The sequence below is a fragment of the Sitodiplosis mosellana genome, unplaced genomic scaffold (genome assembly GCF_009176505.1).
Source record: "Sitodiplosis mosellana isolate CC-2019 unplaced genomic scaffold, AAFC_SMos_1.0 Smas_scaffold_6226, whole genome shotgun sequence".
Taxonomy (NCBI): Eukaryota; Metazoa; Arthropoda; class Insecta; order Diptera; family Cecidomyiidae; genus Sitodiplosis; species Sitodiplosis mosellana.
In genome coordinates this window covers 21795876-21807111 of record NW_022601467.1, presented here as the reverse complement: position 1 = coordinate 21807111, position 11236 = coordinate 21795876, and the positions used below count along the sequence as shown (strand labels likewise).

Below are 11236 nucleotides of genomic sequence, written 5' to 3'. Positions count from 1 at the left end.
GAAGAACCATTATTTATATGGAACAAAAGAAAACTTCCCATACACACCCCATATGGTTCAACTATGGACTTGTGCGGAGATGCGTGGAGTTTTGTTATTGTCCAATTTAAAATTGATACGCAGCTAAGGGATAGAAATTCATACACAGCTAAAATCAAAATCCACAACAACAACAAAAATAAAACATTGCGAATAAACATATGAAATTTGGATTTTAGTTCATAGCTTTTATTCAATAATTTCGTATAACAAAATATGTTGAGAATGATTCTTAGCAGTGAAAATACTTTAGAGCATTTGCAGTTTGGTTAACACAGTTAGTGCGATCATTGAATTGCGTGTTATAAAAAAATAAAATATAGAGAGAGAGACTAAAATTAATCAAGCGTGAATATTCGTTTTGCGATGTCGTCAATCATCCAGTCGATTGATGCTAAGAGCTTCTCGCCAGTTACAGCACTCACTCCCACGACGCTCCAATGATGCGTTTCAATTTTGTCCAATTCCAAAATCTGCGAGGGAAAAAGCAAATGAATTTCGTGTGTGATTAGTCAGAATGAAAAACAGCCGAAAATTCAACCATTGTCGGATTAGATTTTTCATGTAAATATTCGATGTTTCAACTTACATCTTTAATATCCTTTGATGATAAGGCACCAGGAACGTCTTGTTTGTTGGCCAAAACTAAGAGAGTGGCACCACCCAATCGCTCTTCTTGCAACAGATTATTTAATTCTTCTCTGCAATTTTCTAGTCGCATCTTATCCGCACTGTCTACCACCCACACCAAACCATCTGTACTCTCGAAATAATTGCGCCAATAGGATCGCAATGACTTTTGCCCGCCGACATCCCAGAAGTTGAGTGTGTACCCGCGGTGCTCTAGTGTATTGATATTGAAGCCTAGCGTCGGTTCAATTGTGTCAATGTCTTCACCATTCAATCGCTTCAGGATGGTTGTTTTCCCAGCATTGTCCAGACCCCTGAATCGAAATGAATCATTCATTACTAAAAAATTGAACTTTCGGAAATTCTGACGACATAAAATGTCATCCAAGTGTCAGTCGGAATGTTTTCAACATTTCAAAGAGACTTAAGCATGAAAACTATCAGTTGGAATCCACAAAATTGATTTGATCCAAAGACAAACCCACAGATGGAATCGAACAATACAAATCTGTCGGCAATCGATGATGATCCCAACGAACACAGTTCTCTGCGAAATGTATTCTATTAAATATGATAATATCAATTGGACTTACAACAAAAGCACTCTCATCTCCTTCTCTTTTTGCCTCATTTTCTTCAACACTGTTAGAAAACCCATTGTAATGCACGAATGATTTGATTTATTTTCTCTTTGGAATCGTTGTTTTATTTACTATGTTTCATCAATAACCTCTTTGTCGGAACTGCGAATAAGCCAATGTTTGTCAGATGATTCAACTCTTTGGGTGCGTTTAATTCCATCACGGAACAGTCATTCCGTTTCGATTGGACAGAAGAAGATTTTTTGTAATATAAATAAAATATGAAACAAAAAAGAAAAATTGAAAGAATCAGAATTTAAATGCTTTGAATTTTATTAAATATTTTCACCGAAAATCATTCAATCGCCGAAAATGTGACCGTTAAACCGTGTGTACTAAAAACCAACATCCATTACTAAATCGTCACTGAACGCGCTCGGTCGCTTGCAATGACATCTTTTCGTGTGACATTTGCATGGCAGACGTAAAATCGAATGTGAAGTCTTCAAGCGAGAAAAATACGAGCCTCTACTTTCGATAATTTCCTAAGCAAAATGAATTCAATCAAGGTAATTGATTTTTTTTTTTGATAAAATTTCCAAATTAAACATTAAATCTCGTGGTTTAATTTACTGATCGATGGTCGAATTTCACGAAAAACTGAAAATACACTGTGTCCATTTCATCGATGCAAATATTTATGTTTTATCTTACGTAATATACGCAATTTAGCTGAGAAACGTGAATTTTGTTCGATTAAATTTTTTTATGTTATTTGTTTTTGTGAATCGTTTTGATAATTGTGTTGAATTTGCAGAGCGTTTGCCGTGTCGGCCAAATGTCGATTCGTAATATCCGCAATATGTCCGGCAAGAAACTTCCAACTGCTGCGGAGATTGAAGCTTCAAGAGAACTGCCAAAGGATCTTCATCCAATGTTCTACAAACTCAAAGCCGACCAGAAATTGTACCAAGTATGTTATCAACCATTCTCATTTAAAAAAATTCAAATCGGATTTTTCATTGATTTTTCTTTTGATCATCAAACAATTAATGAAAATAATTTTTTTTTTTCGATAATTCCAGAAACCGGACGGTATTCCAATTCACTTCAAACGTGGTGCCCGTGACAAGATTTTGTTCTACATTACCTGTGCTATGACTGCTGTTGGTTTAGCTAGCTGCGCCAAATTCGTCTACAGCTTACCTTAGATTTCCACATGGATCAGCATTGAAGTAGTCATTCTGTTATAATCTTAAATCCTTGAAAAACAGTGAAAATAAAGAAGATGCATTAAATACATACACAAACCCATGACAGGCCGTTTCTCTTTCTTTTCCATTGGCACAATGGAACATTGAATGAAATTCCATCACAAATTACAATAAAAGATGTATGAAAAATAGTTTTATTCATCTAATCAAACACAACAACAAGTTTAAGGCAAATTGAAATGCAAGGCTAGGCGCTGAGACTGTATATTTGGCCGAATTTTGTATCATTTTCTTCGAAAAATTTGGTTTTTTTGTTAAAATTATAGAAATTTTAGAAAAATGTAGAAATGTACATGTAAATGTTAGAAAACAGAAATCTTGACTTAAGAACAATGGCCTCAGTGCCCAGCTTCGGGAAGCAGACTTATGTTTCATTTCATTTATGCGTTGTACATGTAATCGAAAATTGCAACTGTTCCATGGTTAATGAGCAATGTCAATTGGACATTTAGTCCATGTATGAGTCAATGATTTTCAAAACACATTGTTTGGTTGTCTCTCGTTCCAAATCACACACCGTCCTCAGATCAATCTGCGATATTCTTTCAATCATCTCTTTGATCTTCTCTTTCTTGATGAGTTGTTTGATGTTTGATTTAATGCTCTGCTTATTGGCCGTCACTAAATCGGTTCGATCATTCTGTGACGCTTTGGTTACTTTCATTCGATAAAGACGTTCGATGAGTCGTTTTAGCTTCTGTTTTGTTTCTATTGTCGGTTTTTTCAATTCAGTTTCAACAATGATATTTTGTTCTTCATCATCTGATATGGCATTGTCCAGCGAGTCCAAAGGATCGTCTAGTTCTTCTGTAGCTTCTTTGTCACCATCGTCGTTCTCATTTTCCTCTTTACTATTCACAATTGGATCTTCAATAATTTCGCTCTCCTCTGTTTCTTCGGAATCCTCTAATTCCGTTTCTACGGTGTTTTCTGCATTCTCAATATCTTCGTTGTCGCCATTTTGAATATCATTAACCGATTTCTTATACACAACTTTGATTTTTGGTGGGACTATGCCAGGCTTTCGACGCAATATTATGATGCATGGACGTGTTTTTATTTTTATTGGAAACACCGATCGATACTCGACACCAATATTACTGAAACAATTGATGTTATCTAGAACATCGTGCGTGTTTCGAATATCCTCATTTTCATAAAAATAACGCCCCTTCTGTTCAACCAACAAATGGGTGAATGCAAGCAATTTTGGATTGTCTAGTTTCACATTTTCTTCTTTGTTGTAGCTGAACAAATTTGGAGCCGATTAGCAATTTCGTTTGGGAAAATAAATTTTAAAAAATTAATTCAATTCAAACTTTTTTAATTGCATTTTTTTAAACGTTTTCTTCACATTTTGAATGTTTTTCAATTTCATTTTAGCTTTTTTTTTTAATTTTTCTTCAGCAATGTATTGAAATTTGAAAAAAAGTATATAAAAAAAAACTCACATCCAAGATTTGTTAAGTTCAGTAAATCGTGTGACGCCGCTTTGTGCTGCCAAATTGCATATGTGTACCGAGGCCATATCGGTATTAGCTTCAATGCGATGCAATCTATTGAATAATGAATAATTTAATGTCAATTTTCATTAGGGTGTCGAATTCCAAATAAATCGTTTCATAATTCTTCGTTTATTTCCAAATTACCTCATGATAGCCATGCCACCTGGATAGTTGGTACCCGAAATGAGCAATAAAAACAGCGTTAACAATATGTTCAGGCAAATATGCCCAGCCGCGCCAAATGCAAGTAATTTTTGGAAAAGTGATTTGAATCGATTGTTCCACAGACGTTGGCACGCACAAGCGGCGGCAATATTCAGTAATGGGAATACATAAATAATGAAACGAAGTTCTTTATGCGGTAAAATCGAGTAGATTGTTACGAAAACGATCGATGGTATTACAATCTGTCGAATGCGTCTCTCGTAATACAGGCCAAATGGTACGAACAGCAGAGAAGCGCCCATTGACCGCGGCAGAGCCGAATAGAAGTACCATAGGAACGGTGAAACGCCATAGTCAGAGCTTCGATTCAGCACCGTATTAAACCACAACACTTCTCCTTCGGGCCAAAGCAGACGCTGCCAAAATATCGAATCAATCAAAATTGTCAACGCCAAACTGGACAGACCGGCTGGCACTGCATATTTCATTAATCTGGAGAAAAAAATGACACGAAATTATCAGATATTTTTCATGTTTAAAAGAATCATCAAAATGAACAAAATCTAATGATATTTCTGCAGTATCATTCTAAGCTGTGTATAAACATGAAGCGCCAGCAGATTTTCCTCCTAATTTTAAAATTTTCTTATTGGTTTTGTAAGTTATTGGGTTTGTGTCCATTTCATTACAGCTCACAAAGAAGGTCATTCGATTGGTCGAAATTCGAAATCGTTTATTCAATTTTTGTATGGATCAATTTTTCATATTTTTACACAACGAGTGGATTGAGTGTAGTGGTTCACTTGAATCCATTGGTGGTATTTGCATTTTTCTACTTAGCAATGGCCACAATTACCATTGTCTTTGTGATTCAGTGTTGGCATGCCAAAAAATTGGCTGCCCTAATGAACGAAACATGGATTTTATTCGAAGAATTGTTACCGTTTTGTCATTCGATTTCCACATGGCAATCCACCCGTTATGGAATTATGTTTGTTTGCAAGACCATTGTCACCAGTGGCACAGCTCAGATCGCTTCAATCAATTGCTGTGTGACTTTATGCAAAATAATGACCGGCAAAGTGGATTATTTCGTGATTTTTATCATTTCCGTTGCATATTTTTTGCAAACACTCGTTCCGAATATGTTTTATACATTCGTTTTGGGCGCTTCAATGCAATTCCATCAGTTAAATGAGGAAATTCGGAAGATTGCCGACAATGCCATTTTTCTCATGAAAAATACATATGAACGCAATTCGAATGAACGATTCCACAAATTAAGCCGACATTTGGATTATATTGCTACGCTCGATGGAAAATTAACAGTTCACACGAAGAAAGTTAACAAAATATTTGCATGGCAATTGCTCGTTGTAATTGCAAACTTTGTCGCTATTCTACTGATTGAGGTAAGTGTTCAATCGTTTTGCTTGTGGATGGACTGAGTAAATTCTAGGACGAATTTATGTCCAAAAAAATGTAGAAAAATATTATTGATTAAAGTATTGATATTTTGTTTCACTGGTGCAGCTCTTTTTCACATATCTCTTCATCGCTGAGGCTTATCAATCCGATAATCCAATCAATACATCTTTGATGGTTAACATTCTCATATATTGTGGAGCTGTTTTCATTGAGCTATATGTTTTGAATGCAGTTTGTTTGAACACTATGCTAAAGGTAATCGTTGTATTAGATGTAATGGATCTGACTGAGAACAGAATCCAATAATTTTAGACAGATTTGAATATATGATAACTAAATTTCAGTCCAATCATGGTGCCAATCTGCTGTATAGACTCTTGCCATTGGGAGTGCCGACGGAATATAAACGAAGTGTAAGTAGCAAATCAAGTGCTTTGGCGAAATTTTTCGATAAAAAAAAACTTTTTCATGCAGGTGGATTCGTTTTCACTTCAAACCAGAATTCATCCGTTGATTATCACGGCTCATGGGTTCTTTCCGTTGGACAATACTTCAACTTTTTCAGTAGGGTCAAAACAGTCAATCATTTCATTCATCTCGTTTTTCAATCTTCAACCTCATCTTCACTCATCTCGTTTCCTGTAACTGTAATCGTACTCAAAATATGCTTAACAAACTGTTCGCTTTTCAAGGCTTTAACAACAATTGCTGGCTATTTGCTGATATTAATTCAGTTCCAGTTGGCAAAAACGCGAACTCCCTACCAGGATAATAACAGTGTACTAAAATCGGTTTAAGCCGATACAATTGCACTCACTCTTTTATTGTGATGCGTTGAAATGAGATGTCATACAGAAGAAACAGGCCCAAAAGTATTGCCAATTCGGCTCGAAAGATGAGTATAGCTGCTGCAGATAAATAAATGAATAATGCCTTCTTTCGTTCCAGCCAATACGCAATTGCCAGCAACACTGTTACAAAATCAATTTCAAATCGTATTAGTTTTTTCATAATAAAATCACAATGAACAAAAGTTTTTGTAGCTCACCTAGAGGCAGAGCGAAGACATTAGGTAGCGTTCGGCTCATGTAGAACATGAAATGAAATTGTGTAATGGTGATCAATGTAAACCAAACGGAGAACAGAGAGCCAACAAGTCGTTGAACAACACGTTGCAGTTTGCACCATGACAACACTACACAGGTGGCCAACGCAAATCGAACTGAAAAATCATAAACAAACGTTACTCAATGTGTTTTTGGTGTAATAAAATGTGTTTGTGTACGTTACCTATGTACTGTGCCCAGAATTTATTTGCTTCGAAATGATGCAGAACGAAAACTAATGGGCTAGCCAGCGTGGAGATGAACAATGGGCCGAGAAAAGTGCGCGGCACAACACCCGGAAATTCATGATGATCGTACTGAAATTGCACAGAAACACGGTGATAAGTTGATCAAAGATTGAAATCAAAGCAAATGAAATGTGCCAGCATTACCTGTGATATATTCGTTCCATGATACAAAATGTCATGAATTGCTTGTATATTGAAACTTTCTTCGACTTTTGTGAATGGTGTGTAGAGAAGATGAACAATTGCAATGAAAAAGACTAGAACACCCATATGGCTGTGATAAAATGTAAATCGCTGGTCGTTAGGAATTTCGGTTTCACTATTTACTATCTCATTCGATTCAGTGGATGACACCTCAAACGTTTAGCCATATGAAATTCTCACTGGTTTTCCATTTGATGTTTGTTTCCTATTTTCACTGTAAATAGGAATTGAATTTTCGTGTTACGTTGCGTCAAACAAACCACGAAAACAAATTTTTAAATTGCTTACGTTTAATGTCTATCAATGATGACTCTTATTGCGAATGGGATTTGGTTTAAGTTTTAGTAAATTTGCCGGTAAAAATAATTCATATTCACAGGAAAAAAAAACAAAAAATTGCTCTCAATTTGTGTAGTTTGGCCAACAGAACGTTTGGTAATAATAGCCAGTTAAATTTAGAATGACAGACAGTCAAACGAACATACCGACTAAAATATTATGATCCTAGCGACTAAGAATGCATGTAGAACCAGCTCAAACAGCTGATTCCAATTTTGACAGAATACTCCGCCGAATTTGATGCGAAGTGAGCAACAGACCAAGTGCTCAAACAACAATTGAATGATGAACACCGTTTTTTTGTCCATTTGAATGATGAAATGTTGAAATTAGTTGCTTGTTTATGGCTTCTCATTTATCGCAGCAAATTTTTTATTCTCTTTTATTTTTCTTGATTTTTCAATAAATCTTGCATGAAAAATTATGTGTGCCATCTATACGTGGACTTATGAAGTTTTTATTAAATGCAGATTTTCTGGGAATTAATAATATCCTATGTGGTTGAATAGACATTATTGAACGAGTAGCCGTTGCATTATAAATATATTCTTGCGCATACTTTGCATTTTTGTATAGAATTTTGAGACGATTTTGTTATCATGAACATTTCATAGCACCCCTTGAATTGTCAAAGGCAATAATAGCTCAGACTTTGGAGTCAACCTAGCGTTTCGATTGAAGTAGGTTAAAAAGCATCTTTCCCGAAATTGCCAGGTCCATGCCCTATGATTTACAGTAAATCGACACATTGAATCAGTTAGGTCATACATATGAACTGCTGAGAATGAAAGGCTGACGATTGCAGGTTTTTCGCAAAAGCGGGATAAATATCAGTTGCACGCAAAAGAGACATTTCAAAAGGTTGCACGCAAGAGAGAAGTATATTGTTGTTGTAATCACGGCTTGAAAATTCGAAATGCGACAAAATAAAATGTTCCGTTTGCCTTTTGAAATGTCCCTTTTGCGTGCAACTGATTTTTATCCCGCTTTTGCGAAAAACTTGCAATCGTCAGCCTTTTATTCTCAGCAGTTCATATTATTCTATTAAATAAATGTCACTATCTAAGCGATACAAAAACTGTTTCAAACCAGTATCATCAATATTCATTTCCTCATATTCTTCAATAGAAAATTCCCACATCATTCGTGCTATGTCTAATTGATATTGTGTCACGTTCTTCTGCACACTGTATTCACATAAAACATCTTGCAGCTTTTTTGCAAATTCATACCAAATCGTCGATTCATTTAAATATTTCTTCAAAAAGTTTCTTCCAAGTAATGGAAAAAGTGTTGTAATTCAATGTGCTCCAAAAGCACCTTTAATTTATCAATCGATATGTCAATTCCTAATGAATTAATTGCATCGATGAGTTCTTTTCCAAAATTCTGTTCTGTTGAGCCAACTTGAGATATATTTTGATATGCAGTAGACATTTGGTTGTATGAATGTCTAAAATGCGTTTTTCTCTATTTAAATAAACATTTTGTATTTCACTACTGATCCTAGATACATCAATTAGAATTCGCTTTTGCATCTCTTTGATCAGCTCAGGCAAGTATTTTTTGACATTCTTAGAAATGTCGTACACAAAGTCAGTGTCTTCTTTTTCAATGAATATGATATTATTGCACAAAATGTTAGAAATGGCTTTTCTTTCATTCTGCAAGTATGATATGTCACTTACTGGTCCCGTTTGATTCGCCAAATGAAAATTCCCTATCCTTTCATATTTGTCATTTTCTTCTTCCAACAGTATATCTATTAATTTAATTTTATTGTCATTTGAATCATCAGATCTCTTTTCGTCTTCAAAATCTTGTTTCAATAAAATGAGTACGCTTACAATGCACTCAATCACACTTCTATCATCATCGTTACGATCATTTTCAACACTTTGGACCACTAATGCAACGCCGTCTCGAAACTTTTCCATGTCTCTGATGAGTGTGGTTATATAATGGAAGAGTATAATATTCAAAACCACTATTTTTTATCATCTATCAATTCTGAAATGCAGGATGATGAATATTTGTGGATTACATCATATCTGTCAACAAACATGTAGTCTAGCATGTAGTTTCCAGAATCATCGATAACTGCTTCCATGTCAGCCTCAGTTAAGAGTAAAACAAGCACAGTTTTATCGAGACCTGTGTCGCCTAGTACAAGCAAAAGTTCCTTCTGTTTGGCAAGAGGAAATCCTCTCGCACACTCATCGAGATATTCCAGTACCGAAGCTACTTGATCATTAAGATTTTTCTTGTTTTTCAACACTTTTTACAACATTTAATGAAACATTACTTATGAAATCAGATTTTGCTATGCACATAGCCAAAACCAACGAAAAAGATGAAATTATTTTCGTGATATTTATGTTGTTCATACTGTCTAAGCTATTATTGTTCCCTTTTACTATTTATATTTATAAATATATAAATCGGCATTATTCAAACGTTTTGTTCAAATGTAACTATTTGACCAACTGAATTCAATCTTTTAATTTATGTTTACACATTCTAAGACTCTGCGATTGGTTATCTGAAAAAATTTGAAATATTTGCTTTTTAGTTTTCTTCTCAAATGTTCCATTATTCTTTTCTAATAATTATTTTATTTTATTTTATTTTATTAAACACCGCCAAGCTCTGGCTGAATATAATGTGGGTTTTGATTGAGGTTTGGCAGGAAAAGAGTGCAAGACTGTTACATATTTAAAATAATAGACAATTTGTAGCAATAGGTTTCGATAACTATCAGTTCTCGCCTCGTTAAAAACCATGCTCTTTTCGTAAATTATGCGGTAATCACAATAGTAGGAACATGAAAACGAAAACAGTCATGCAACCAAGATGGAAATGCCTGATATTAGTCTATGCAAACGGTCCAAGATAACCTTTGGTAAACGTTTCCAAGGGACAAAGGCTATGTGAAGCGTTTAATTACGCGTTAATTTGAGACTCTAGGACAGCAAAAGTCGTCGCTCAATTTATACCGGTAGATAAATTGACGAGAAGTTTTACGTCTGTAAAGGCAGATCCATGTCGATTGCAGAGTGCATTGAGTTGACATGGACTAATGTTTGATGATTTTTACACAGATATGCCTTTTCAACATTTGGTAGGGATTAATAAATTTAAAACGGATATAGAAGACATACCAGACGGCACTGAAATCAATTATATGTTTCAACAACTGACCGAGTTTTCGGAAAATATGGGGTTAAATTTATTTTCATTAAAAAGATCCCCATCGAATATAGAAATACTGGACAAAATTACAATATTCAAAATCAATGTTCAAAATCGATTGCCACCATCAATGGGTTTTCCTTTTAATGCTGACTTTTTGAGAGATATAGTGGATGAAAGTAATGCAAGTGAACCAAGTGTCTATAATTTGAAAGTTTCTCTTTTTCGAAAACTAGAAGAAACCATTTTTGCATTTAGTCGGATTGTAACTGATGCAATGCAAGTTGAAAGTTTAAATATTGATAAATTGCGCGTTGAAAATGATATACAAGATGTGCGAATTGCTTTTCAACAAATAAATTCTAAGTACCAAGAAAATGGAGTGGATATTATTGGAAATATTGACAAACTTGATAAAGCAATAAATTTTATGACCCATTTATACGACCGTGTTGCTTTTTATAGAAATGAAATAAAATTGGTCACAAATGTAGCCAATATTGTATACGGTAAACAGCAACAAAT

The 11236-nt window shown here is 34.8% G+C and overlaps 2 protein-coding genes across 2 annotated transcripts; both read right to left on the bottom strand.

Moving 5' to 3' along the window:
* Positions 1-212: 212 nt before the first annotated feature.
* LOC129577806 (ADP-ribosylation factor-like protein 2) lies at positions 213-1430 on the bottom strand. The gene is made up of 3 exons (XM_055465400.1): positions 1263-1430; positions 629-983; positions 213-512 (listed from the first exon to the last, which is right to left on the bottom strand). The coding sequence occupies exons 1-3, from the start codon at positions 1325-1327 to the stop codon at positions 378-380; spliced, it is 555 nt and encodes a 184-aa protein (XP_055321375.1). The 5' UTR covers positions 1328-1430; the 3' UTR covers positions 213-377.
* A 1199-nt stretch (positions 1431-2629) lies between these two features.
* On the bottom strand, positions 2630-7744 carry LOC129577805 (probable Dol-P-Man:Man(7)GlcNAc(2)-PP-Dol alpha-1,6-mannosyltransferase). The gene is made up of 8 exons (XM_055465399.1): positions 7469-7744; positions 7121-7394; positions 6913-7045; positions 6671-6844; positions 6440-6593; positions 4174-4686; positions 3976-4080; positions 2630-3771 (listed from the first exon to the last, which is right to left on the bottom strand). The coding sequence occupies exons 2-8, from the start codon at positions 7244-7246 to the stop codon at positions 2973-2975; spliced, it is 2004 nt and encodes a 667-aa protein (XP_055321374.1). The 5' UTR covers positions 7247-7394; positions 7469-7744; the 3' UTR covers positions 2630-2972.
* Between the last annotated feature and the right edge of the window lie 3492 nt (positions 7745-11236).

What these genes read in the sequence shown, in the direction of transcription:
- LOC129577806 (XM_055465400.1), bottom strand. Translation starts at nt 1,327, where the DNA reads ATGGGTTTTCTAACAGTGTTGAAGAAAATGAGGCAAAAAGAGAAGGAG. An exon ending in GAGATGAGAGTGCTTTTGTT is followed by an intron (nt 984 to 1,262) that starts GTAAGTCCAATT and finishes ATTTCGATTCAG; the next exon opens with GGGTCTGGACAATGCTGGGA. An exon ending in CATCAAAGGATATTAAAGAT is followed by an intron (nt 513 to 628) that starts GTAAGTTGAAAC and finishes TTTCCCTCGCAG; the next exon opens with ATTTTGGAATTGGACAAAAT.
- LOC129577805 (XM_055465399.1), bottom strand. Translation starts at nt 7,246, where the DNA reads ATGGGTGTTCTAGTCTTTTTCATTGCAATTGTTCATCTTCTCTACACA. An exon ending in CAACGCATCACAATAAAAGA is followed by an intron (nt 4,687 to 6,439) that starts GTGAGTGCAATT and finishes TTTTTTCTCCAG; the next exon opens with ATTAATGAAATATGCAGTGC. An exon ending in GAACTTAACAAATCTTGGAT is followed by an intron (nt 3,772 to 3,975) that starts GTGAGTTTTTTT and finishes AAATTTGTTCAG; the next exon opens with CTACAACAAAGAAGAAAATG.